The 24,880-nt window shown below is 42.8% G+C and overlaps 1 protein-coding gene across 1 annotated transcript in view; it reads right to left on the bottom strand.

Annotated features, from left to right (window-relative positions):
• Nucleotides 1-802: 802 nt before the first annotated feature.
• SNTN (sentan, cilia apical structure protein) overlaps nucleotides 803-24,880 on the bottom strand; it is a 55,231-nt gene continuing 31,153 nt past the window's right edge. Inside the window, exons 5-7 of the mRNA XM_069472053.1 lie at nucleotides 4,480-4,669; nucleotides 3,474-3,591; nucleotides 803-835 (exon numbers count right to left, since the gene is read on the bottom strand). Of these exons, the coding sequence (XP_069328154.1) occupies nucleotides 803-835; nucleotides 3,474-3,591; nucleotides 4,480-4,669 (341 nt within the window). The remainder of the gene's footprint in view (nucleotides 836-3,473; nucleotides 3,592-4,479; nucleotides 4,670-24,880) is intronic.

Below are 24,880 nucleotides of genomic sequence, written 5' to 3'. Positions count from 1 at the left end.
CTAACTCTGACTCACTTCGCAGCTCTGCCTGGAGAAATTGAAGGCTGAATCCTGAAGGAAATCACCACTGATAACACAATAGCTGTACAAGAGCTTCAAAATAACATCTGCAGCAGTCAGCGCACAGCCCGTTAATGCCACTTACATAATACCTACCAATTGACAGGATTTACAAGGTAATAGAAAGGAAACTTTTCTCATAAAACCAAACTTTTCCTATCTTTCAAGGGAAAGCTTTTAATAAAGATGCTTCTGGCTGACTTGTGGGAGCACATTTGCCTCTAGAGCTGCATGTTGACCTGAGAGATGCTTACGAAGAGTTTCTGGAGGCAAGGGGGCCACATGGCTCCATTTGGGACCTGCAGGTGGGGGCTAGGATTGGCTTACCGTTAATTTATCCCTGTGACCTTGGGCCGATCACGTCCTCTTTCTGTACGTCCATTTCTTCCTCTGTACAAAATATTCTTTAAAAACAAAAAACAAACCCAAATACTTATGTGGCTCTTACAGTGAGCTGAGCACACTCAGGTGCTGTGGATATAGCATGAGACCATGGAGCACCTGAAATGGGCCAGTCCAAACTGAGTTGTGCTGTAAAGTGTAAACTACACCCTGATCTTTAAGACTTAGTATGAAAAAAATGTAAAATATGCCTCTAATAATTTTTTGATATTGATGACATATTGAAATGGTAATATTTTGGGTATTGGGTTGCACATATATTTTTAAAATGAATTTCATCTGCTTCTTTTCATTTTTTAAAAAACGTGGCTGTGAGAATAGTTGACGTGACCTTTCTGAATCACATCACAGTTCTGCTGGGCAGTGCTGTGGTCTAAGGGGGAGACAGGCAACAAGATGCAATGTAGACATGGCCGTGTGTGGTTACAATGTGCCAAGTGCTGGGAAGAAGTGCAGGATGCTACAAAGGCAGCCATCCAGAGGATGGGGCCTCCCCTGAGGGGCTCCCCAAGGATGAGGAAGAGCGAGCCAGATGAAAGTGAGGTGCCTGCTGGAGGGAAGGGACCTTCCTTGCAAAAACAATAACAAATAGGAGTTGGTAAGTTTGAGGAAGAGAAAGAGGGCTGGCCTGGCTGGATACAGGGAGGAAAGGTGAGAGAGTGGGGAGAGATGGGGCGGGTCCATTTTCCAAATGAGTTAAGTTTGCTGCCTTAGGTTACATGGCAACTAAGTGGCAGGGACCGGCCAGGATTCACACCATGTTCTTTCGGACTCCGGCGCTGCCCTGGGCTGCTGCTTCAGCTTGGCTTGGAGTAATGAACATCTGTGTTGCAGGTCTTTTCTAGGTGGGCTGGCTGATTTGCATGTGTGACATCAGGATGTTTACAAAGAAGTCCAAGGCGCCCCTTCCCAGCTTTTCTTCTTGTCCATGTTCATCCATTACTTACCTTCTAGACAAATACGGTAGGCGATGCTTTTGCAAACCTTGACATCCTAGTCAAAGCCACCCCAATCTTAATTCTTTTTTTCCCCCTTTCCTTTTTTCCCTCTTTCTGGGCATTGCCATGTGAGTATGACTATCATCTCGGAAAGACTTTCATGAAGCAAACTAGAGAAAATTTGAGGTATGGAGAGACTATCTGGAATTCAAACATTTGTTCAGCTCAAGTGATTACTTAGCTGAGCTACAGCAGAGACCAGAAAAAAGAAGATAGTTAAGACCAATGGGAAAAAAGAAGGGCCTCATTCTGGACCATTTATAACCTTGATCTTCTCCCCAGAAAATGAGGCAACTTGGTATGGAGAATGGAAAGAATAGGAATTATAAAGACATTTGCTCATTTGCATAATTTAGTTGGTTGTCTACTCCAGGGATCTGCAAGCTTTTCCTATAAAGGACGGAGAGTAAATATTTTAGGCTTTGGGGCCATTACCATCTTTGTTGCAATTACACAACTCTGCCATTGTAGTTTGAAAGCAGCCATAGAAGATCATAAACAAATGGGTGTGGTACATTAAAAATTATTTATGGACACTGGAATTTGAATTTTATATGATTTGCATGTGACATAAAATATTATTCTTTTGATTTTTTTCCTGAGCATTAAAAAATGTAAAAACCATACTTACCTCATGAGCTAGACTTGGCTTCCTGGCCATAGTTTTTCATCCCCTCCTGCACCAGGACTGTGTGAACAAACAGACATGGCCTTCACAGAGCTACCATGGAGTTGTTCAGGCTTCTCAAAATGTGTCCCTTGAAACACACTTTCACTGCTGTTTCACCAAAAAAGGTATGCTCAAACACGTTTGAAAAATACTGAATTTTGGTGGTTTCTTCACTGCAGGACTTCTCAGTGCCTTTAATTTGCCAGTGTACATTGTGAATTTCTAAAAAAGGAATATGGCAAGACCAAACTTGTGAGGCTAAACTTATGTGACTACCTTTTAACATACAGAACACTTTTCACAACTAGTGTTACATAGAACACACTATGAGAAAATTCTCTTCTTTTTTCAATAGGAAAAATGTATTAATAGCCACTGGCCAAGTCCCCCAGCTGCCAAGCTTAAAGATTAGGTCTGAATCTGAGGTCTCCTTCCTTCTAAGTTCATTCTCTGTCTCCCAATGACCAGGCAATGTTTTAGAATGACATCTACTTTTTTGGATAAGAAGGTAGAAACAATAAAAAGAAAGGTTCACTTTGTAATTTTGTAAAGCACATTGTGTTTCTTCCCATTTGGTTATGTAAACCCCTGCTTGGATGTGTGGCGGCTTTTCATCCCTACTGTCCCCAGGACTCCTCTCAAACTCACCCACCATCAGCTGCCGGATTCATTTTCAATTTCATTCTTCTCTGTTGTATAATTGCTGCTTTAATAATTAAACTTCAAAGCCCATCTGACCCTAAGCTCTTTAGGGCCAGGGCCTAGGATGCTGAAAGCAGCTGATATGAGACAGAAAAGCTCCTACACATGAAACCAAGGTGTGAGCTGTTTAAAAGCAAACATGAATGCCAGGATTTAGTGCGGCCAGTTTCGATTAGAATCAGAGAGGCTTTCAAGAAACTCGTGTAATATGAATGATTCTTGAGACTTGAAGTGCTAAAGGACTTAAGGGTAGAATCGTATCTTTTGTGGGAGTTAGTGTTTCAAGTCAGTACATAAGGCAAAAATTGTGTAGAGTCAAAATTACCCTTGAAAATCCTTTAAATCATCAATAAAGTGCCAAAAAAAAAAAAAAAAAAAAAAACCCAAGACATTGTGTATACTCTACAGTCTCACAGTAAGCCCCTAAAGCTAAAAAAGTAATTTTTTCCCTTTCTAGTGTTCTGTGAGTTCCCTATTTTTTAGTTTAACCACAGATGGCGTATTGGCTTGCATTTAGGGGCCTTGCTGCATGAAAACAATCTTTCCCCGCGTGGTGGGTGAATGGCCCCGAGAGACGTGCTCCTCTGATGCGGCCTGTTTGCCCTGAAATGTCTTCTCGTAAATGACTTTGGATAACTCACCCCGGAAAATGTGATTTTATTTTCCATCTGTCCTCCACGGTAGGATCCCAGGTTTCTTTTGCGTTTAAGTTCATTTATCACCATCATGATGTCCTCGCTCAGCCACTCAGCAAAGATCCTGAGAAGGACATGGGCAAAATGTTAAAGATAAGGAATATCGGCAAGGCCCATTTTGTTTAGAAGAGTAAAAAGAAAGAAATAAACAAGAAGGTGAATTGAAGTGAAAGAAATATCTTAATATTTTCATTGGCCCTCAGCCTCCACCCCTTGCTCCATACATATACACTGAGCAGAGAGGAGGAGAAAGGTATTCCGTGCTCAGAAGGGAAAGCCATTTCTTATGGGTTTCAAACCCAGGCCTTCTGACTCCAGAGTGCACGCTTTGATCCACATGCCCTAGCACGCACTAGCTTGTCTCTGGAGTCACCAGAGGGGCACCCAGATGTGGCTGGAAACACTTTTGGAGCTGCAGCCAAAGCCCCACCATTGGCCACCATCTGGTTCTGGAGTTATCTCAGGCATCGTCTGGTGGATGAGGTGGTATGCAAACAGAATTTTTAGAATAGGTAGAATTTAGGTATACTTAAATTGGACTGTGGGTGGGGCTTCAAAATGCCGTTTCTGGAAAAGGGCACATCTAAAAAACAAGGGCCTGGAGAAGAGGTCCTTTAGATAGGGACCTGCTCTAAGTCCCCTTTGTTTTCCCCAGGGTCCGAGAACACAGATGATGTTTTAATCATGTTTGTTGGAACGAATGGTATCTCTGGGGACAGTGAGCATTTTTGTTTGATTGGAGCACAAGGAATATAAAAAAAATTCAAGTGAAAAAATGGTTGAAAAACAGATGGGGTCAGGTCATGGAGGGCCTTGAGTGGTGTCCGTGGGAGGCAGAAAGTGACCCCCAAAGATGTCCACATCCTAATCCCTGGAGCTTGTGAATATGTTAGGTGGCATGGCAAAGGAGAATGAAGGTTGCAGGTGAAATCAAGATTGCTAATGAGCTGACCTTGAGATGGGCCTGTCGTCCTGCATCATCTGAGTGGGCACAATGTGACCCCATGTTCGTATGAGTGTAAGAGGGGGCAGAAAAGGGAGGACCAGAGAGACAGCAGCGTGGGGAACACTCAGCCCAAGGTTGCCGGCTTTGAAGATGGAGGAAGGCACCATGAGCAGAGGAATCTGGAGGCTTCTAGAAGCTGGTAAAAGCAAGGAACAGATTCTCCCATACAGCCGCCAGAAGGCATGCAGCTCACACCTTAATTTTAGTGCAGTGAGACCCATGTCAGATGTCTGACCTCCAGAACTATGAGATAATAAATTTGCATCATTGTAAGGCGTTAAACTTGGGGTAATTTGTTACAACAATAGGAAACAAAGCACCATCCCAAGGATAGCTTGTATGTCCTGTAAGGTAGAGCCAGGGATAAGTCCAAATTCTTATTTGTCATAGAGTCTTTGGTAATTAATTCACCAGTTAGAACAATGCTGTCCAATGGAACTGTTTGTGATGATGAAATACTCTAAATCTGTGCTGTCCAATGTGGTAGTCACTAACCACATATGTTTATTGGGCATTTAAAATATGGTTAGTGTGATTGAGGAACTCAATTTTTCATTTGATTTAATTTTAATTAATTTAGATTTAAATTAAAAATAGCCTCCTCTGGCTAGTGGCTACCATGCTGACAGCGTAGTCACATAGCCTTGGTTTTCTCATCTACAAAGAGAAGGTAGGAATAGAACCTATCACATGGGGCTGCTGTTCATTAATCAATATGCATTAGATTGGAATCAACACTGTAAATAAATAGAATTCCTATCCTTTCAAAAATATGCATTGGATAACATAAAATAATGTTTTGACTGGGTTCAGTAGGAAAGAAAGCATTTGCATCTAGGCATGCAAAGACATATCATTTTTTGGAGAGTTGGAGTTAGGCCCTACATCACTGGAAAACAAGAACAATTTGTCATGATCTTCCACCTGTTTTCTCTTTAGCAGGTGGAATAGTTTTGCTAGTATGTTGGCCTTTTTCATACACCTCCCTAGCTTTTAAAATAACACTTCAACTTCTATTCTAGCCATGTGCAGCATTTCCAAATTTCTCTACACCTGCATCGAGATCTGTCTGAGTCGATATTTACGTTTGTCTGCCTGTCACAGGAGGCAGGCCGTCCACGGCTTGCGTACCAGTCCCATGCTGTTTTCAGTGTTCCAGGCCCTCTGTCTTGTTCTGCTCCACCAGCTCTCACACCTGAATTTATTCTTCATTTTTCTCATTGTTCCTGGATACCTGCTACACCTCTAGCCTCATGTCATGTTCCAGGTAGGCAGGCAGACAGGAAGAAGAAGAAGTGCACCTCATTTTGCGACTTTGCTTTTTATTTTGGGAGAAAAACTCTAACTAGGGGTTTTCATTTCATTGACCAGAAAATGTCATATGAACACCAGCAAGGGCTGGGGAGTCCAGGAAAGCAGGCGTTGTACTCTCGAGTCTGTAGACAAAACAAGAAGAGAAGATAGTTAGGTTGGATGTGGCATTGAGTGAACTTATAGTATCTGGCACAGTGTTCAAACAATTAAGCCAAGGAACAGCCACCAAATGTCTACAATGTATCTGAATATGATGAGTCTAACCTCACTTAGCCTCAGTTCATTCATTTCAAAAAAGGGGAAGGACAATGTTAATCTCTCTTTGGTATATGCAAAAGGTTTTTAAAACTATATAGTGATGGAAAATTAAGGAATAATGGTGATGCTGATTATCTTAAATGTCTCCTGTTAAAATGCTTTTTCCATTATCCTCATGAGCTATGATTTAAGTCCCTTTTGCAATGGCCCCATTAACCCTATTAATAGCTACTTTAGTTAGAGACCAGTATCTTAGGTTGGGTTCCTTAAAAGCAGAATCTAAGGTGGGGATTCTTGTGCAAGGGATTTATTGGGGGGATGCCTCAGGGGAGACCTAAAAGGAAGGGAGGGAAGGATAAGGAAGGAGAGGTAGGTGGGAAGAAATGTATTTATCAGGCAAAGTCCAGCTTGATTTCAGGATGAGTTCTGGAGTTTGAATTTCACCACGAAGGTTGTCCCCACCACCCCAGAGGGTACAGGCCTGGCTTTTATATCTCATCAGTCAGTCAATGGCCACAGCTATCGTTGGGAGTGAGGAATCATAACCCCCAGGCATCTTTAGACTAGGCAGCCCATCAGCATCTGGAGAGAGGCACAGGTATGAGCAGTCAACAGCCAATAACTGCAAAAGCTGGGATGGTGCAGGCCAGAAACAGGAAGATCTGATAGGGCATCGGCAGCATCTGTGACAAATGATCTGGGAACAGAGCCATTATTTATTCTCGTGAGTTCAGGGAGCCAGTGTCATCCTCATTTGTCAGACAGCTTTCTTCACTCGTCTTCTTTGCTATTTTCCCTGTGATAAAAAACACAGGATTCCATTAATGGAAGTTTTGGAACAAGGTTGGAGAGGGTGGTCTAATTGCATAAATAAGTATATAATATTCCCAATGGCTTTAATCCTTCTTTTCCATTTTGGCTTTTGCCCTGACCTGAGAGACCATGTGAGGCTCAGGGAAAAACATGTTTTTGCTTGATAATATAGTTCTAGATATTTGTTAGCACTTGGTGTTTAAAAGAGCTGGAAAGTGTGCTAGTGAAAGCAAGGAATCCTTGTTCTGCAAATACAACAGAGTGGAGGATGAGCTCTTCTCACTGAGAGTATAACCTGGAATTGAATACAGAAACAATCACAATAATGCTGACAATAGTCCACACATCTGGCCTTAGCTGGTCAGGCCTTGTGCAAAAAACTGTACACATCTGCACTCACTTAATCTTCACAACAACTCTACAAGGTAGGACATGTCGCTATCCCCATTGTACAGCAGAAGACATTGAGGCTTAGAGAGGTGGCGCTGTTTGTCCAAGGTTACCCAGCTGGTGAGAGGCAGAGCTGGTAGGTTTGAATGACTGGTTGTGTGGCATAGGGCTCAGAGAGCCTGAAAATGAGACACCTGTGTGTCCTGAAGGACTGAGAGCTCATTTGTTCTCAAAGAAAACCGCCAGGAAATGACAACAGGCATAAAATTCATGTGTGTTTGGTAGGGAGGGGAACATTCAGAATAGGTTTGGAAATAATTCTTTAAATACTCTTTTTCTTTCTACAATGACAGTTGCCCCTCCGTAGACACAGAGATTGGTTCCAGGAGCCCTGGATGTACCAAAATCCACACGTACTCAAGTCCCCCAGGAGGGCCTGCAGAACTCACGGATACAAACAGTTGGTGCTCCATATAGGCGAGGTTTGCATCCCTGAGTACCGTATTTTCTGTCCGTGTTTGGTTGACTAAAATCCGCATATAAGTGGACAGGCGCACCCATGTTGTTCAAGGGTCAACTGCACTTACTGAGCCCTAATTGTGTGCCACGCCCCAGCCTGGCCACTAGGGATGAGGCCATAACATGGCTCTTGCCCTCCTGGGGCTTCGAGTCTGGTTCAGGGAGATGGACATTAAGTCTGTGATGATGATACAAAGAAAAAGCCCAGGGTCCTACACTGTAAGAGTATCTGAGCACAGGGTTCTCACCTAGTGTGGGGCTAGAGGGCTTCAGAGTGAGCTTCCCTGAGGAAATAACTTTTCATTTTTTTCAGCTTTACTGAGGTATAATTTACAAATAAAAATTTTATGTATTCAAAGTGTACAATGTGATATCTTGACATACATAAACTTTGTGAAATGGTTACCTCAATTAAGCTAGTTAACATATCTATCACTTCATATAGTTATCTTTTTTTAAGATCTACTCTCTTAGCAAATTTTTTTTTTCTTTTTCTTTTTTTTATTTCAGCTCATTATGGGGGTACAAAAGTTCAGGTTATATATATTGCCCATGCCTCCCCATCCCCTCAAGTCTGAGCTTCAAGCGTGTCCATTCCCTAGACAGTGCACATCACACTCATCATGTAGGTGTGCACTCATCCCCTCCTCCCACCCCCATCCCCCCCGTCAGAACTTCAATTGTGTCCATTCCCCAGGCAGTGCGCATCGCACTCATCAAGTAGGTATACACCCATCCCTTCCCCCCAGCCCCCACCTCTGTCCAATACCCAATTGGTGTTATTCCCAAATGTGCACTCAGGGAAACCAGTTTGCTGGTGAGTACTTGTGGTGCTTATTTTTCCATTCTTGAGATGCTTCACTTAATAGAATGGGTTCCAACTCTCTCCAGGAGAACCAAAGAGATGCCATATCGCCATTATTTCTAATAGCTGAGTAATATTTCATGGTATATATATACCACATTTTTGTCTTAGCAAATTTTAAATAGACGTTATTATTAACTATAGCCCTCATGTTGTACATTAGGTCTGCAGAATGCCTTGAGGTGTGAAGAGTATGCTCACAGCAACACCTGAGTTGTCTGTCTTTGCCCTAAAATACTGGGGCCCAAGAATTTGAAAGGGGCTTAGGCCAACCGAGTCCATTCAAAGGAGAGCTATTTAGATATTCAAATGCATGCTGATTTTGTATTCCACAATATGGTGATACTAAGGACTAAAATGTATAGAGAACATTTCAGTGTGCCAGATTCTATGCTATGTACCCTACTTAAAGTATTTAATTATGTATGCATAACTCTATGAGTTATATTACTATTATTATCCCATTTTACAGATGAGAAAACTGAGGCACCAAGATGGTTAATAACTTATTGAAGGAAACAGAGCTAGTAAATGGTATAGTTATGATTTGAAACCAGGCCTGAATATCTCAGAGTCAACACTCTAAACCTTCATTCTGAAACCACTTAGAGACCAGGTAGCATGAAAAATAATAGAAGACATAGAGCATAAAACCTGAATTTTCCAACCAGTCTACTCCTGTTCCATGTTTCTCATCTTAGTAAATGGCACTGCAAGCCTCTCATTTGCCCAAACAACCTGGGTGTCACCCAGGACTTCATCTACTTTTACCCTTTGAGTCAACTATTGCCATGACCTGTAGGTTCCACCTCCTGAATGCATCAGAATTTCTCTCTCTCTCCACCCCAGTGCAGCCAGCTAGTCCAGGCCACTGTCATCTCTCTCCTGGATCCTGTGACAACTCCTCAACAGATCTTCCCACCTTCGGTTTCATCCCTCCAACCCACCCGCTATCCATCCTGATGCTCGAGCGATCTTATTAAAATGCAAATCTTTATGTGCTGATCTCCTGCTTAAAATCTCCAAATAATCCCTATCTAACACATAGCACTTACTAGGTGCCAGGCACTCCTTCATGGATCGCTCGTTTGGTTCTTGCAGCAACCTGCTGTGATACAGTGGCCTTTTGATGTTTTTTACACAGGGTTTATGCCAGAACCTAGGCGGAAGCTGTAGTGGGAAATATTTTTCTCTCAATATAAAAATGAATTTTCAATTATTTGAAGGGTTACCGCTAGTTACGTTTTGCTGTGCTTTTCAGAGTGTATAAACATCAAGTCTAACCCAATTTTGTTTCCCGTTTCTTGTTCCCTCGATTTTTCTAGAATGTGATTTTTCTTTCTTGATAACATTGCCAGCTTCTAGTGCTGCATTTCTCACTGCAAACCCAGGATGTTTTATCTTTACTTCTGCTCACTTGCCTGAATTTCTAGGTTTTAACAGAGGGGGCTGGAAAGAAAAGTGCAAATTCTGGGGACAGGACTGGACTGGTCCTCTGGCCTAATAAAAATATGAATTAAGGGAATAGTATTTAAAGTAGTAAATTCTCTCTCTCTCTCTCCACACACACACACAAACACACACACACACCTCGGTCTTCCACCTCTTCTCAGCTTCTCCTATATGAGTAGTTCCTTCAACTCCTTAAATATTTATTATGTTTCTTTATTGGATGTTACTTGTAATTGCCTGGATATTTCCCTCCATCTATCCTCTTCAGAAATATTAATCTTTACACTTACCAAGATCAATAGCCTCAGTGTTTAGGGGTTTGAAATTAAACATCAGTCTATAGTTCAAACTTACAAAAAAGACTCACCTTCAAGAAAGGTGGAATTTAATTTCATTTAGCTGGGCTCGCGGGTTGGAGGAATGTTGGAAATATTTTGGAAATTAGTTTTTGCCGATTTTCCTGAGGAAAGAATATGTATTCTCTAGGGCTGTGTTGCAGGCAGGAAGCGATGCTTTTTGAAACGAAGTCAAGCAGAGCCATTCATCCTGGGCAAATCACAAGCAATCATACCGCTTCCAGAATTCAATTAGATCTGTCATGGCTTTGGTCTAGGAGGAGAAGAATTTGTTCTCTCCCCAGTTTGTCAAGTGCTGAGTATTGTTCCTGAACCTTAGGCTTAGAGACCGGTTGGCAACTTGGTGTCATATATTGGAGATCAACCTCGTGTCCTGGTGGAGCCCTGGCACGGGGGCATCGCAGCCCCTTGTGATTAAACGGAGGAACCTCGACCCAGAGTGCCCGGGTTCACCCTCACTCTGCCACTTGGCTGTGTGACCTCACGCAAGTTGTCTAACTAGGATAACACAAGGGCCAACTGCATAGAGGTGCTGTGAGAATATTAAATGGGACAAGATACATAAAGCACTTGGAATAGAAGCTGGTATATAGTAAATACTTAACACATGTTTTGTTATTACCAGTGTAAACTGCATTAGTCTGTGAAACACTTGTCTTACCTTCTGCTGTCTTTCCTGGGCCTACTCTGGCACATGGCACTAAATATTGAGTGGGTGGAGCAATGAATTGGACAGGGGGAAACACCTGAAGGAACTAAAAGCCAAACACCACCAACAGCAATGACGACAACTGAGTTCTCTTTGTGAGGCACGGCAAAAGCATGCTGCCACTCACTACCTCATTCATTCCTCACAATAACCCCAGGAGAAGGTTGCTATTATTATCCTCGTTTTAAAAATGAAAAAACTGAGGCCTCCAGAAACAGTCAAGCCACTCACCCAAGGCCACCCACTAGTAAGTACTGGAGGGTCTGCTGAACTCAGGTTTGTCTAATTTCGGAGCTGGACTCGAATTTCCAGGGCAGTGGACAAGCAATGACGGAGCCCCAGGTGTAAACAGGCCACATTTATTTTCAGGGCCTCTTAGTCCTGGCCCCACCCCACCACCATATTTTGTCATCCTCTTCTTTTTCAGGCAAATTCCAGTGTAAGACACCCCATTTTTTATCCTTTCCTTTTATTGTCACACCTGTATTTAGCCACAGAGAAATGACAGCAAAAATACTGATCAGGGTGGCAGCACCTGCTCCATATATTTTAACAAAGACAAACTAGTTGAGAGGCTGCCCTGGGCAGACACGCAATGCGCATGTTCATATTCGCACTTAGAGGGAGGGTGCACACCTCCTTGGATGGCCTGGATGGGCCACAGCGCTGCACTGAGTACTTCCTATACTGGATATTTTATTTATCATAGCAATAAGAAGACAATGACAGTAATCATAATATTAATTACTTTATTCAACAAATATTTACTGACTACCTCTTCTGTGCCAGGCACTGCTTTATGCTCAGTGCATACGTACAGAGAGCTGGGAGTGTCTGGGAGAATGTATCCTCCTGAGGTCTCAGCCAGCGATGAGCAGTAGAGAATTCTGAAAGCCCAGCTCCCTCGCTTTCAGTGGGACAAACTCTGAACCTCTAGAGCTCCCTATGGGGTCAGTCTAAGACTACAACTTTGCTTGACATTGTACCCGATTTAGTCTTTTCCCCTCCCCTTTCTTGGTTTCCCGCTTCCCTTATGGATTTCTCCTGGAAGCATGTCCTTAATGAACCACCTGCAAATGAATTCTTGTGTCAGGATTTGGTTCTAGGGAACTGGGCTGAAGACACACCCTGTGACCTCTGGCGTCATCTCATTGTTGCTTATGTGGTCACAAACAGCAGAAAATTCTTGGGGCAAGGAAGAAAGTCCAAGAACCAGACTCCCTGCTTTGAAGCTGGGGAAGAGAAAATTCCATAAGAGAAAATGCCAGTCCATTGCAAACTTTTGAAGTCAGCTGTTTTCCAAGCAAACTGTCAGGGAGAGGCTGCTTATATTGATCCTGGGTCAGGAGGAGAGAGTGACATCCCGGCTTTCTTGGGTTTGCCATGGAGATATACAACCATTAGTTAGAGATGGAGAGGAGATAGAGCTGGGGAGCCACAAGGGCTTCTGGGAGTCCACCCAGAATCCAGGTTTATACCAGGATCAGGAACAACCTCATGAGGCCAGAGCCCTTTCAGTGAGGGAGACAAAGCCTTCAGAAGAGGCCTATTTCCCTCTGCGGAGGAGTAACTTCAGAATGATAATTACGATATCATTCTGGGCCTTGCAGTGCTTTTTTATGCATAGGCCTGTGCTTTTATTCCACTCAAAATAGCTTTGTACTCTTGTGTTGGTGAAGTAGATCACAGGCAAGAAGGCAGGAAAAAAAAGCCAAACCTCACATCTCCACGCAGCGACTTTTGCTGGAGCTAAGATACCCTTGAAATTGGAAATGTCACTGGTAACTGACTGCCTGGAATTCATCCCTGTCTTTGGTTCTTTATCTTGTTCCAAGGCTGGCCTGCTCCATAAATAGTCATGTTCTCCAGGGCTTAGTCCCTGGAGGGGCTGAGGGAGGCTGAATGATGGTCACCAAAGATGTTCATGTTGTGGACCCCGGAACCTGTGAATACGTTGCCTCACATGGCAGAAGGGTCTTTGCAGTTACGATTAAGTTAAGGGTCTTTGCAGGTACGATCAAGTTAAGGATCTTGAGACGGAGAGATACGCCTGGGTTATCTGAGTGGGCCAGAGGTGATCACAGGAGCCCTTAAGCGGTGCGAGAGGGAGGCAGAAGGGTCAGAGTCAGAGAAGGCAATATGATGAAAGAGGCTGGAGTGAGGCCATTGCTGGGAGGGAGCATGGGCTGAGCACCGCAGGCAGTCGCTAGAGCTGGGCAAGGCAAGGGACGGATTCTCCCCTGGACCCTCCAGAAATCATGCAGCTCTGCTGACACCTTGACATTAGTCCCATAAAGCCTATTGCTGACGTAAGACATGATAATACATTCATGTTGTTTTAAGCTACCAGGATTATGGTAATTTGTCATGGCAGCAATAGGGAATGAATACACTGGGCTTCTGCTCTTCTCTTTCCGAGGGTGCAGAGCCCGTACACTGATGATTTCTTACCCTCCTTCTCCAGCCTGGACCTCAGTCTCGACTGAGGCATAGCTCCACACGGGTCCTCTCCCTCCACGTCCTCAGGCACCGCACGTGCCACGTGCACTCTTCACTGCACGACCGCTTGGCCAAATTGTGGGTTCGGCAAACCGCATCTTCAGCCGTGTGTGCTGCATGAGATGGTGTGAATAGCTTTTGGGAATGCTGGGTGCGCTTTTGGGAAATGACAACTTATTTGTGGTTTGGAATTTCACGGGAAGCGCGAGTTGTGAATGTCAGTCAGTGAACAACAGTGTGGGCTTCTCTCTGCCGGTTCGTTCCCTGTGAACCGATCTGCCTTTCCTGTAATGGAAAACTGGGTGTTTTCCTCAACTCCTCACTTTCAGCCATTCCCCGTATGCGGCAGTGTCCAAGTTCTAACAATTTCACCTTATAAATACGGCTCTTTTCTCTCTGCTCCATCGGCCTTCCCCTCCCCAGGCCAGGCTCTCCTGACAGCTCGCTGGAATTCCTGCAGTGCCCTGTCTGACCGCCCAGGCCCCAGTTCTCATGTCGCCCCCGTCTGTCTGCCCCTCCTGCCTGGGCAATGCCGACCTGATTTTGTTACGCTTTTTCCTAAAACTCTGCACAGTCTCCCCAATGTCATCTTGATAAGGTTAAAATCCCTAGTAGGTTCTCAATGATCTGACCCTGGCTCGTGTACCTTCTACTGTACCATTTAGCCTGGGAACGAGTTTCCATCTCGCACCCCTCCCTTCCCGCCCTGCCAGGTACTGCGCACTCCGTCCCTTTGTTGTCCTTATTTTCTCTTCCTCCTTGCCTGTGTTCATGCCTGTCCCCCTGCCTGGTGTCCATTTTCTGCCCATCTCTGCCTTCCTCACTGCTACCAGTCCTTCAGCACATTTAGTCTGGGTCCTCCAAAACGCAGGTGCCAAGGCAGGATTAAACATTGAAGGATTTTTTTTCTCTTTAGCAGAAATGCCCGTGTGAAAGGAAATTGGGAGGAGGCTGGAAAAGGCTGGAAGAACCGTCAGACTGCAGTGCAAGTCTGCTCCCGAGAGAAGCAGACAGGGAGAGAAGGCTGCGTGGGTGGCAGCGTCCTGCCTGCCTCACAGTCTAGGAAAGGTGCACAAAGGCATCAGGGAGTCTCGAGCCAGTGTGGGCTTCCAGGGGTGAGCTTGCCTTAGTATCTCTGCTGTACTCAGGCATGGGAGGGGAGCAGCTGTGGGGCCATGACCTTGCTGTGAATGCTGGGAGGGAGTTCAGAGCCACAGCAGCTGGGGCCCTCGGTAATGAGTCTGTCTGTAAGGCGACCACAAAGACTGCGTTTGTGTCAGCCCCTTCAGATGTGCTCTCTCCCCTCCCCCACCCTTCCTTTTTATTGCTCTCTCAGCCTTATGTGACTGCCTTTGCAATTGCTCTGTCTTCATTGCATTGGGATCGTTGACTTACTTATTTGTCTTCTATCTTAGACAGTAAGATCTTTTAAAATAAGAACCTCATCTCATTTATCTTTCAATTCGAAGCCCCTATCCCAGGGTGTGGCACATAGTGGGGGCTTAGGAGAAGCTTTATGTTTACAGAGAGGGCGATGGTGTGCAGACATCACTCCCATTTCACAGGTAAGGAAACTGAGGCTTGGATGGATGTGTGACTATGCGAGGATTAGTTTTGGGTACACTGGGGATTTGAGCACAGATTGCCTGACTCTACCTCAGGCAAAAAATACTAAGGGTGACCTGGAGGTGGGGACTAAGGGACACCCTTTCTTCACCAGATCACTCTACTGTGGAGTCCAGGAAGAGGAATCATGCTTGGAAATATTCAACAAGGAAACATATTGGTTCAAAATAAAATAGACTTGGGGTTTATCTAGACATTCTGGGCTCCTAATGAAGTTAAAAATAAAGCAAGTCTCTTTTCTTTGCTTCTTTCTGCATCTCAGAATCCTGTTCTTATCTCAGAGTTGCAGCAGATGCTGTTGGGACCCTGCCCATAACGTCTGAGTACTCACCTCTATACACAGAAAGATCCTTGCTATGAATGTCTGTTAATACAAATCTCTGTGTGAAGGTTTTTTTTTCCTGGTTGTGGGAGCATGCTTGGCTCAGAGCAAGCCAACAGTGCCACCATGCTCATGCTGTCAGAGGCTGTTCTCAGTCAGTGTTGGACAAGGGGCTGCCAGATGAAACCCCCAACCTCCACCACACCCCCCTCAGTGGGGGTAGCTCTGAGGCCCATATTACACCATTTCCTATGGTTCCCCCACAGGAGTGAGCTCCAGTGGCCCATGGTGATGACACACCCTTTATGGGCTTTCTTCCATTCCCTATCTCACTTCCCCTCCCCCCATCTCACATTCCTAGCACTACTTTCCAAATAAACTACTTGTGCTTGAAACTTTGTCACAGGGTCTGTTTCTGGGGAACTCAAACCAAGACGAAACTCTAGATCAAGTGTCACCATGTTTCATCAACATGTCTCTTATCTAATTTCCTTTTTTGAATCTGAGGGTAGGTGTTCTTATTTCCATTTACAGGTGAAGAAAATGAGGCTCAGACAGGCTAAGTCTCAGACAGGCTAACTTGCCCAAGGTCACCGTGCTACTAAGTAGGGGTCTGAAATTGGAATGTTGGTCTCTTGGCTTCACACCCCATGTTTGTAACCACTTGGCTATCATGTACTTTGACACTGTGCAGACTCAGCTTAAATCCTGGTTGTGACTTCGGGTATATTCCCCAGTTTTCTGGCCTTTAAATGGAGCTAATGGCAACTTCACAGGGCTTCCTCCAGACCGAGTAGGCAAATGTCTAGAAAGTGTTGAGTATCACACTTGCTGTGTCATAGGAATGCAGTAGATAGGATCTGTTTTTATTGTTGCAAAATAAACACAGTAAATAAAACATCCCATGAGTATTCTAAGTTACATGATACTCAGACCTTTTTGTATATTTTACCAGAACCTTGCACAATGATCCAAATATATATCTAGAGGTTGGTTGTTTGCACTTTGTGGATGGATCACCATTGACCACCCCACTTACAGTGAAGGGACTCTTGCACTTGTATTTAATTCTCAGAAAGAAAAGAAGCACTTATATGATTAGCAACTTGTTTATATCCCATTATTTTTTTTTTCTACCTTTTCTGAGCTGCCCTCAAAAAGCTGGAAGGCTAATCTTCAGCACAGGGTGGCCGATGTAGAGGGTCTCCTGACGTGGGGTTAGTAGATAAACATGTTGTTTTGTGAAACGCTGGTAATGTCTCTGAGTTCTCCATAAGCATCCCTCGTGGCAGTAGCTGTCACTGTCCTGGACAATGGGAATTTGCCGACTTTTGGGGAGTGGGAGCAGTTCTAAATCTTGTTGTTATATTGGTTGACATAAAATTATTCATAATATTCTCTAGTTATTCTTTTAGTGGCTCTAGAACGTCAAATGATAATCCCTTGTTCATTTCTGATGTTGGTGATTTGTGATCAGACTCACTATGGGTTTGTCAATTTTATTGATGTTTTTGAAGAACCAACTTTTGGCTTTGTTAGTTTTCTCTGTTGTTTATTGATTTTCTTTTTCACAGATTTCTGCTCTTATCTCTGTTTCTTTTCTACTTCCCCCTTTTTTACTTACTTAGCATTTCTTTTCTCTTTTTCTAGCTTCTTAAGGTGGAAGCCCATAACATTTCTTCTTTTCTGATATAAGCATTTAAACAATACATTTCTGTATAATCACTGTCTTAACTGCATCTAACCAAATTTTTATGTTGTATTTTCATTCCTATTAAGTTTGAAATATTTTCTAATTTCTCTTGTGATTTCTTCTTTAACCAATGGATCATTTTAGAAGTATGTTATTTAATTTCCAGATATTTCTATTGATTTCTAGTTTATTATTTCAAATTTCAGAATATTACAGGGGTACAAATGTTTAGGTTACGTATATTGCCTTTGCCCCGCCCGAGTCAGGGCTACAAGACTGTCCATCCCCCAGAGAGTGCACACCGCACCCATTAGGTGTGAATATACCCATCCCCTCCTCCTCCTCCCAACTGCCTGACACCCGATGAATGTTATTATTAATACCATATGTGCACGTAAGTGTTGATCAACTAGTACCAATTTGATGGTGAGTACATGTGGTGCTTGTTTTTCCATTCTTGTGATACTTTACTTAGTAGAATGGGCTCCAGCTCCATCCAGGATAATACAAGAGGTATCACCATTGTTTCTAGTTTAATTTCATTGTAATGAGAGAATGTCAATTCAGTCATTTTAAATTTATTGAAACTTCTTGTGGTTCAGAATATATTCTATCTTGATAAATGTATGATGTGCTCTTACAAAGAATGTGTATTGTGTCATTTTGGGATGTAATGTTCTATAAATATCAATTAGGCCAAGGTTATATATATAATCCATGTCTTTACTGATCTTTTGCCGAGTTGTTTATCAATTGCTGAGAGAGAGGTGTTAACCTCTTCTACCATTGCAGAAGTTGATTCCTACACTTGAGTTTGTCATTTTTTTTCATGATAAGTATTTACTTCTCATGTTTCTGCAGGCTGATTAGGATGATTTCACTGAACTCAGTTGCACTTGCTTAAGTACCTGTGCATAGCCCCGGGTAAGCTAATCTAGACTAAGCTCATGTTGACTTGGCTAGGTAGCTCTGCTTTACATCAGATGGGTAGTTCTTTTCCATGTATCTCATTGTATCTGGACTAGTGGGCCAGCCAGGTCAGCTCTTCTCATAGAGAAGGCAGAGACAATAAAGCAAGCAAAATCCACTCTGACTGTAAAGGCCTAGGGTGGAATAGGCACTCGGTCTCTTGCGCTGTCATGCCATTGGCCAGACCAAGTCATATGGCCAAAGTTAAGGGGTGGGGAAATACACTCAGTTCACACCCAGGCCACAGAGAAAGTGTACATGCAGTAGCTCGTCATTTTCTTTTCTTTTTTCTTCCTTTGTTTTGAAGTTCTGTTGTGAACACATTTATTCAACATATTTATGATTGTTATACCTTCCTAAGGCATTGATCCTTTGATCATTATGAAGATTTGTCATGAAGATTCTTCAAGACAAATACTCTTTTATCTGATATGGCTACTCTAGGGATATGGCTGCTCTAGTCTTCTTATGCTACTGTTAGTATTATATGTATTTTTCCATATACGTACTTTTTTAAATTTTATTTTTTAGTTTTTTTTTAGAGGCGGAGTCTTACTGTATTGCCCAATATAGTCTCAAACTCCTGGGCTCAAGCGATCCTTCTGTCTCAGCCTCCCGAGCAGCTTAGATTATAGGCTTGAGCCACTGTGCCTGGCTCCATCCAGGTACTTTTAGTTCCTATGTGTCTTTATATTTAAAGTGCATCTCTTGGAGGCAGCGTATTGCTGGGCCTTACATTCTTACCCATTCTGATACTCTCTGCCTTTTAGTTGTAATATTTAGATTATTAGTTTTTTTTAATGTATATAATGGGCTCAGCATGTGCTAGGAATAGAATAAGACCTCAATAAATGTGAGCACTTATATTATTAAAAATTTCATTGAGCTTTGATAATTATATCAGTAAAACAGGGCTAATGACACCTGCCCCCCCAGAAGATGCTGTGGTGTGTTAATAACAGTATGTAAAGTCCTGACAAGGAAAAAGGACCAATACAGCTTATTAATAGCTTTTTAAATATTTATTTGTTCCATGTCTTTTTAATAACATATTTACTTATTTAAAATTGTATAAAATATACATATCGGATTTATCATTTTAACCATTTAAAGTTCAGTGGCACTAAATATATCCACATTGTTGTCCAATCATCAGCACCATCTCCAGAACTTTTTCATCTTTAAACAATAACTCCCTATTCTTTCCTTCCGCCAGCCCCGTTAAGCACTACTCTACTCTACATATGTATGAATTGACTGTTCTAGTACCTCATATGAATGGAATCATACAGTATTTTATTTCACTTAGCATAATGTATTCAAATTTTATTCATGTTGTAGCATGTGTCAGAAGTTCCTTCCTTTTTAAGGCTGAATAATATTCTATTGTATGTCTACATTTTGTTCATCCAGTCATCTGTCAGTGGACACTTATGTTGCTTCCACCTTTTGACTATTGTGTACAGCCATAAACATGGGTGTACAAATGCACCCCTGCTTTCAATTATCTTGAATACACACCTAGAAGTGAAATTGCTGGATCATATAGTAATTAAATTTTTTTTTGAGAAATACATATTGTTTTATTTTTTCATGTTTTACTCGGTGCACAAAAGTAGACAGACCATTAACATATATAATTGGTATGTAATTCCAATTTTAATTTTCTGTGTTTCCTTTTTGTCTTTCTTTCCTGTGTTTCCCCTTTCCTGTCTTGTTTGGAATTATCTGAATATTTGTTAGAACTCCATTTTAATTTACCTGTGAGCTTTTTAGCTATACCTCTTTGCATTATTTTTTTAGTGGTTTATTTAAGGATTAAAATATAATATGTTCTTAACTTTTCATGCCTAAGCCTCACGAGTAGCTGAGACTATAGGCATGCACCGCCACACCCAGCTAATTTTTCTGTTTTTTTGTAGACATGGGGTATGGCTATTGTTCAGGCTGGTCTTGAACCTCTGAGCTCAAGCAATCTTCCTGCCTAGGCTTCCAGAGTGCTAGGATTATAGGTGTGAGCCACTGCACCTGACCAATCCTAGTACTTTGGGAGGCTGAAGAGGGAAGATTGATTGAGGCCAGGAATTCAAGACCAGCCTAAGCAAGAGTGAGACACTATTTCTACAAAAGAAAAAAAAAAATAGAAAATTTAGCCAGATGTGGTGGTGCATGCCTGTAGTCCCAGCTACTTGGGAGGCTGAGGCAGGAGGATCACTTGAGCCCAGGAGTTTGAGGTTTCAGTGAGCTATGATGACATCACTGCGCTCCTGTCTCAAAAAAGAAAGAAAGAAAGAAAGAAAGAAAGAAAGAAAGAAAGAAAGAAAGGAAGGAAGGAAGGAGGAGGGAGAGAAGTAAAGATAAGAAAGAAAGAAAGAAAGAAAGAGAGAGAGAGAGAGGAAGAAAATAGGTGGTAATGGAAGAAGGGGCAGCTATTTGCCTAAGTAACATTTGTGTATTATATTTGGATTTCACTGGATTTTACTTTCCACATACTGGTTGGCCACCTTGCACAAGTCTAAGAGAGTTACCCAGGGAGCAGCCCTGACTGTCTTCTGTTAACCACAAATAAATCAGAAGTGAGATGCATTGAACATAGACACACCCAATTATAAGCAGAACTATTTTTTGTGAAGTACCCAAAAGGTCTTTGCTGATCTCAAACATCTTCCTACATCCAGGTTTATAAATGATGTTACTCATTTATCATTAGAACAGAGATTTTTGTCCTGTGGGCCTCTATAATTGACTTTTTGTTTTTGTGCATTTCTTTCTGGGAAGGTAGTCCAAAGTGCTTGTCAGCTCCTCAAAGGCATGTGTGATTGCTCCCCCAACAAAACCAGTTAGGTGTTTGTCATTACCTTTTGTTTGAATTCAAATTTCCTGGAAGATATAATTATACCTTAAAACCTTCTCAGCTATTCAATAGTGAGACTTACCCAGATAGTTTTAAAGTGATGTCTGTGAAAAAGCTGGTTTGTATAAGTTCTTCAGCACAAGCCTGCATTCCTCATTTCTTTCAGTAACTAAACCCCAAAGATCGCCAGAGGACACAGGGCAGGAAAATACTCAGGCATTACCATCCGAAAGACCTGTGTTCAATTCCAGGCCAGTTACTTACTAGCTGTGTTACTTCAGGAAAATTATTTAATCTTTCTGAAACTCAATTTCTTTTTCTTTATAAAAGCACTTATTTATTTATCCTTAGAAATAACCCATGTTTATTGCGGAACATTTAGAAAAGTCTGAAAGAAAGAAAGAAAATTAAAAAGAAAATAAACCAAAAAAACAATTATAGTCCTAAACCCTAGTGATAATTACTGGCTGGTATCATTGTGTATATTGAGAGACTGAATGTGCAAATGAATGACTGTCAGCTCCCCAGTTTTTACCTGTTTCCAACTTAAGATCAACCAGAGAAAGCCAACTATGTCCCCCCAGCCAGTCGCATGGGGCGCCCCACTCCTGTCAGCCCACTTCCAGCTTCCCCACGCCAACAGCCTCCAACCAGGGCACGCGTGAAGCCTTCCTTTTTTATCTACCATAAAGCTTTTCCACTTCTCTGCCCGCTTTTCAGTGTCTGTCAAATGCAAGGCTGACTCCCTTGCATAGAAAGCCCTGAATAAACAGTCTTTGCTTGTTCTCATTTGGATGTTTTTCAGTAATTTCCATAGCATTACTCCCCATACTTTTGTCTGTATGGATATTTATTCATCTTATATGTCTTCTTTGGTATGCTGTTTTTTTTGCAGTTTTGTCTTCTATTCTCTTTCCCTTAGTGATACCAAGCGAATATGTCATGAAATATCTTTCAAAAATATGATTTTAAATGTCTGCATTATAATCCATCTTAAGCACATATCCTCAGTTAGTGAATCTTGCTCTGCTGTTTGACCCTTTAGGCTCTCTCTGCTTATGCATGAAATGGACGTACTAGTATCAATACTTTAGGATATTTGTGTGAATAAAATAAAATCTAATTTGCGTATTTTCTAGCAGAATTACAGACATATTACAGACACTCCATAAATGTGAATTCCTCTGTCAAGGAAACAGTCAGGATGGTTCATCTAAAGGCTCCACCCTCCCCCACTCTCCCACGATGCCCCCAGACCCTTGATGCCTTTGCAGATTTCCAGTCTTCCCCAAGGAGGTCAAAATAATTCCAGTGCCCAGAGAAGCAATCTTGGAGTCACGGATCAGGTTTCTTAGCTTCTCCCACAGCTAAGAGCTACTCAGACAGAGAACTTGGTGATGAGTAAACAAAACCCCAATAGAGTCTCTTCATGTTGACATGGCAACCTGACTACCAGCTGTCAGGCAGTGCTGTCAGGCTGTGTATTTAGGGAACTTTACACTGGTACCTGATTAACAATTCTCAGCTGGGGGAGGGAGGCGGTGGATGTATAAAAGCACTTGTTCTAGGGGCTTCTTCAGTCACCCCCCTCTGCCAAACCAAACAAGTCCCTCTTTGAAGCTGGGTTTAGGGTGAGCTCTTTATTATCCTCCGCCAGCCACAGCAGCTGCTTAACCAAAGGCCGTAAATAATATCTGCCTGAAGACCTTTTGTCTTCGAGTTTCTGCCTGGTTGGCTTTCAAAAGATTTCTCAACACATGCTCAGCCCATCCTTTGCAGGCACATTCTGCAAGTACAACTATAGGAAGGCACAATAGGCCAGGAACAGCCAGTTGTCAAAAACACAAGTGATTGCTAGACAGAAATCAATTCTTAAGGGGAAACTTACTGCCCTGGGGTCAGAGATAAGTAGCTTGGATAGGAGTCACCCTGAACACAGGGCATGACGGGGCCTAGGTTGTCTGAAGCAATTAGATTCATTCCATTCTTTATTCCTTCAACTTCAGAAAAAGTGCCTGATTTCTTTTCTGAAAGTCCAGACAGCTGTCTCAGGATAGTTCTGTATGGTGGTGCAGGCTGTGCACTGCATAAAGCTGCCTGACAGAGGGGTCAAACAGGGGCTGAGATCCTGTCTGTGCATCACTCGGCACTCTAGCGTGCCGTCTTGTCCTCCAATGTGGTGGACTTTCTTAATTAAATAAAGGCCCTGAATAGGCTCCCATGGGCTCTAGTGGGGCTGTCTTACTCTGAGAAGTGGGTAGAACACGAGTGAGGAGTGGGGAAGAAGAGGAGAGCTTTTTTGCCTGGACCTTACATTTCTAATGGGCCTCAAATTTAGATTTTCTCAGGCAGTCCAATTGAGTTTATAAATATGATCACAGAATTGAACCAACATTATTGAACAAGTAAAATAGCTCATGATTTTTATAACATGGTGTGGGGATGTTTGCTTTTTCTAGTACAATGGGAATCTCTTGATGTGAAAGAGGCCTGGACCACTCCGGATTCCCTAGGCCAAGATGTCTCAGCCCTGATTCCATCCTTGGGGTGGGTAGGAGAGTGTGTTCAGATATTGGGTCAGTCACCTTGCTGCCCCCTTGAGGAGATTTTTAGGTGCTTACTCTTGCTGCCCTGCCTTTGACCCTGAGAACCAATACTATGTACAGCACTTCACTGTGTGGTCGGACAATCTGATGAGATGATAATCTGGCTTTTTCCTGCAAGTATTTTCCGCTGATCCCCTGTGCTGGGTAGGAATGAGTGAGGGGAGGTGTGTATCCCAAACCAAGAACAAGAGCTATGGCCAAAGGCACTTGCCTTCCTGAAGAGCACACCAGTTCCATAAAGAGAAGGACTTTATCTTACTCCTGAAACTTCATTGCCTGGCAACTACTAGGTTGGATCAACCGTCCCAGTTTTCCCAGGACTTTCCCAGTTCCAGTACTAAAAATCCTACCTCTTGTGAAATTCCTTAATCCCAGGCAACCTGGGATAGTCACCTGACAAGGATTTGTTAAACAAATGAATGAATAAATAAATGGCTTTTATTTTCCAAACATGTCCACTTATTGAACAAATTATGTCAAGTTTTGATGAGGACAGTAGAGGGTAGAGCAGAGGTTGGCCAACTCCTGGAAATGTGCCAAATGTGGCCTATGGCCTGCTTTTTTAATGGCCTGAACACTAGAATGAATGGTTTTTTAAAAATCAAATGAATAATATTTTGTGACATGTGAAAATTTTATAAAAATTGAATTTTAGGGTCCGTGAATAGAGTGTCATTGGGACGTAGCCATGCTCATTCATTTATGTGTTGTCTATGGCTGCTTTAGCGCTACAACAGAGTTGAGCAGCTGCAGAGGAGGTAGCGCGGCCTGCGAAGCCCAGCATATTTGCTATCTGGTCCTTTACAGAAAAGGTTTGCAGATCTCTGGGATAGAAGCAGCTGTCTGGACTCAAAGAGAGATCAGAGGTGGAGGGTGAGAGATGGTAGGACCCTCACATTGCGTAGTGGCAGTACCTCCCAGGGCAGCAAGACGTCACAATGGTGGCTGGACTCAAGACACCAAGGCTCTCTGCCTCAGCAAGTTTTCTGCACTCGCCAAAGCTGAGAGGGCTTTTGAGGGTGGGGTGGGGAGGTGGCCATGATTGGGATTGGGGGATAGGAGGTCAGGGCCCTTTCTCTATCTTCTGGGTGCTACAAAAGTG

The sequence above is a fragment of the Eulemur rufifrons genome, chromosome 7 (assembly GCF_041146395.1).
Source record: "Eulemur rufifrons isolate Redbay chromosome 7, OSU_ERuf_1, whole genome shotgun sequence".
In the NCBI taxonomy this organism is placed as follows: domain Eukaryota; kingdom Metazoa; phylum Chordata; class Mammalia; order Primates; family Lemuridae; genus Eulemur; species Eulemur rufifrons.
Note: the sequence above shows the minus strand (reverse complement) of the source record. Positions and strands in the feature narration are given on the sequence as shown.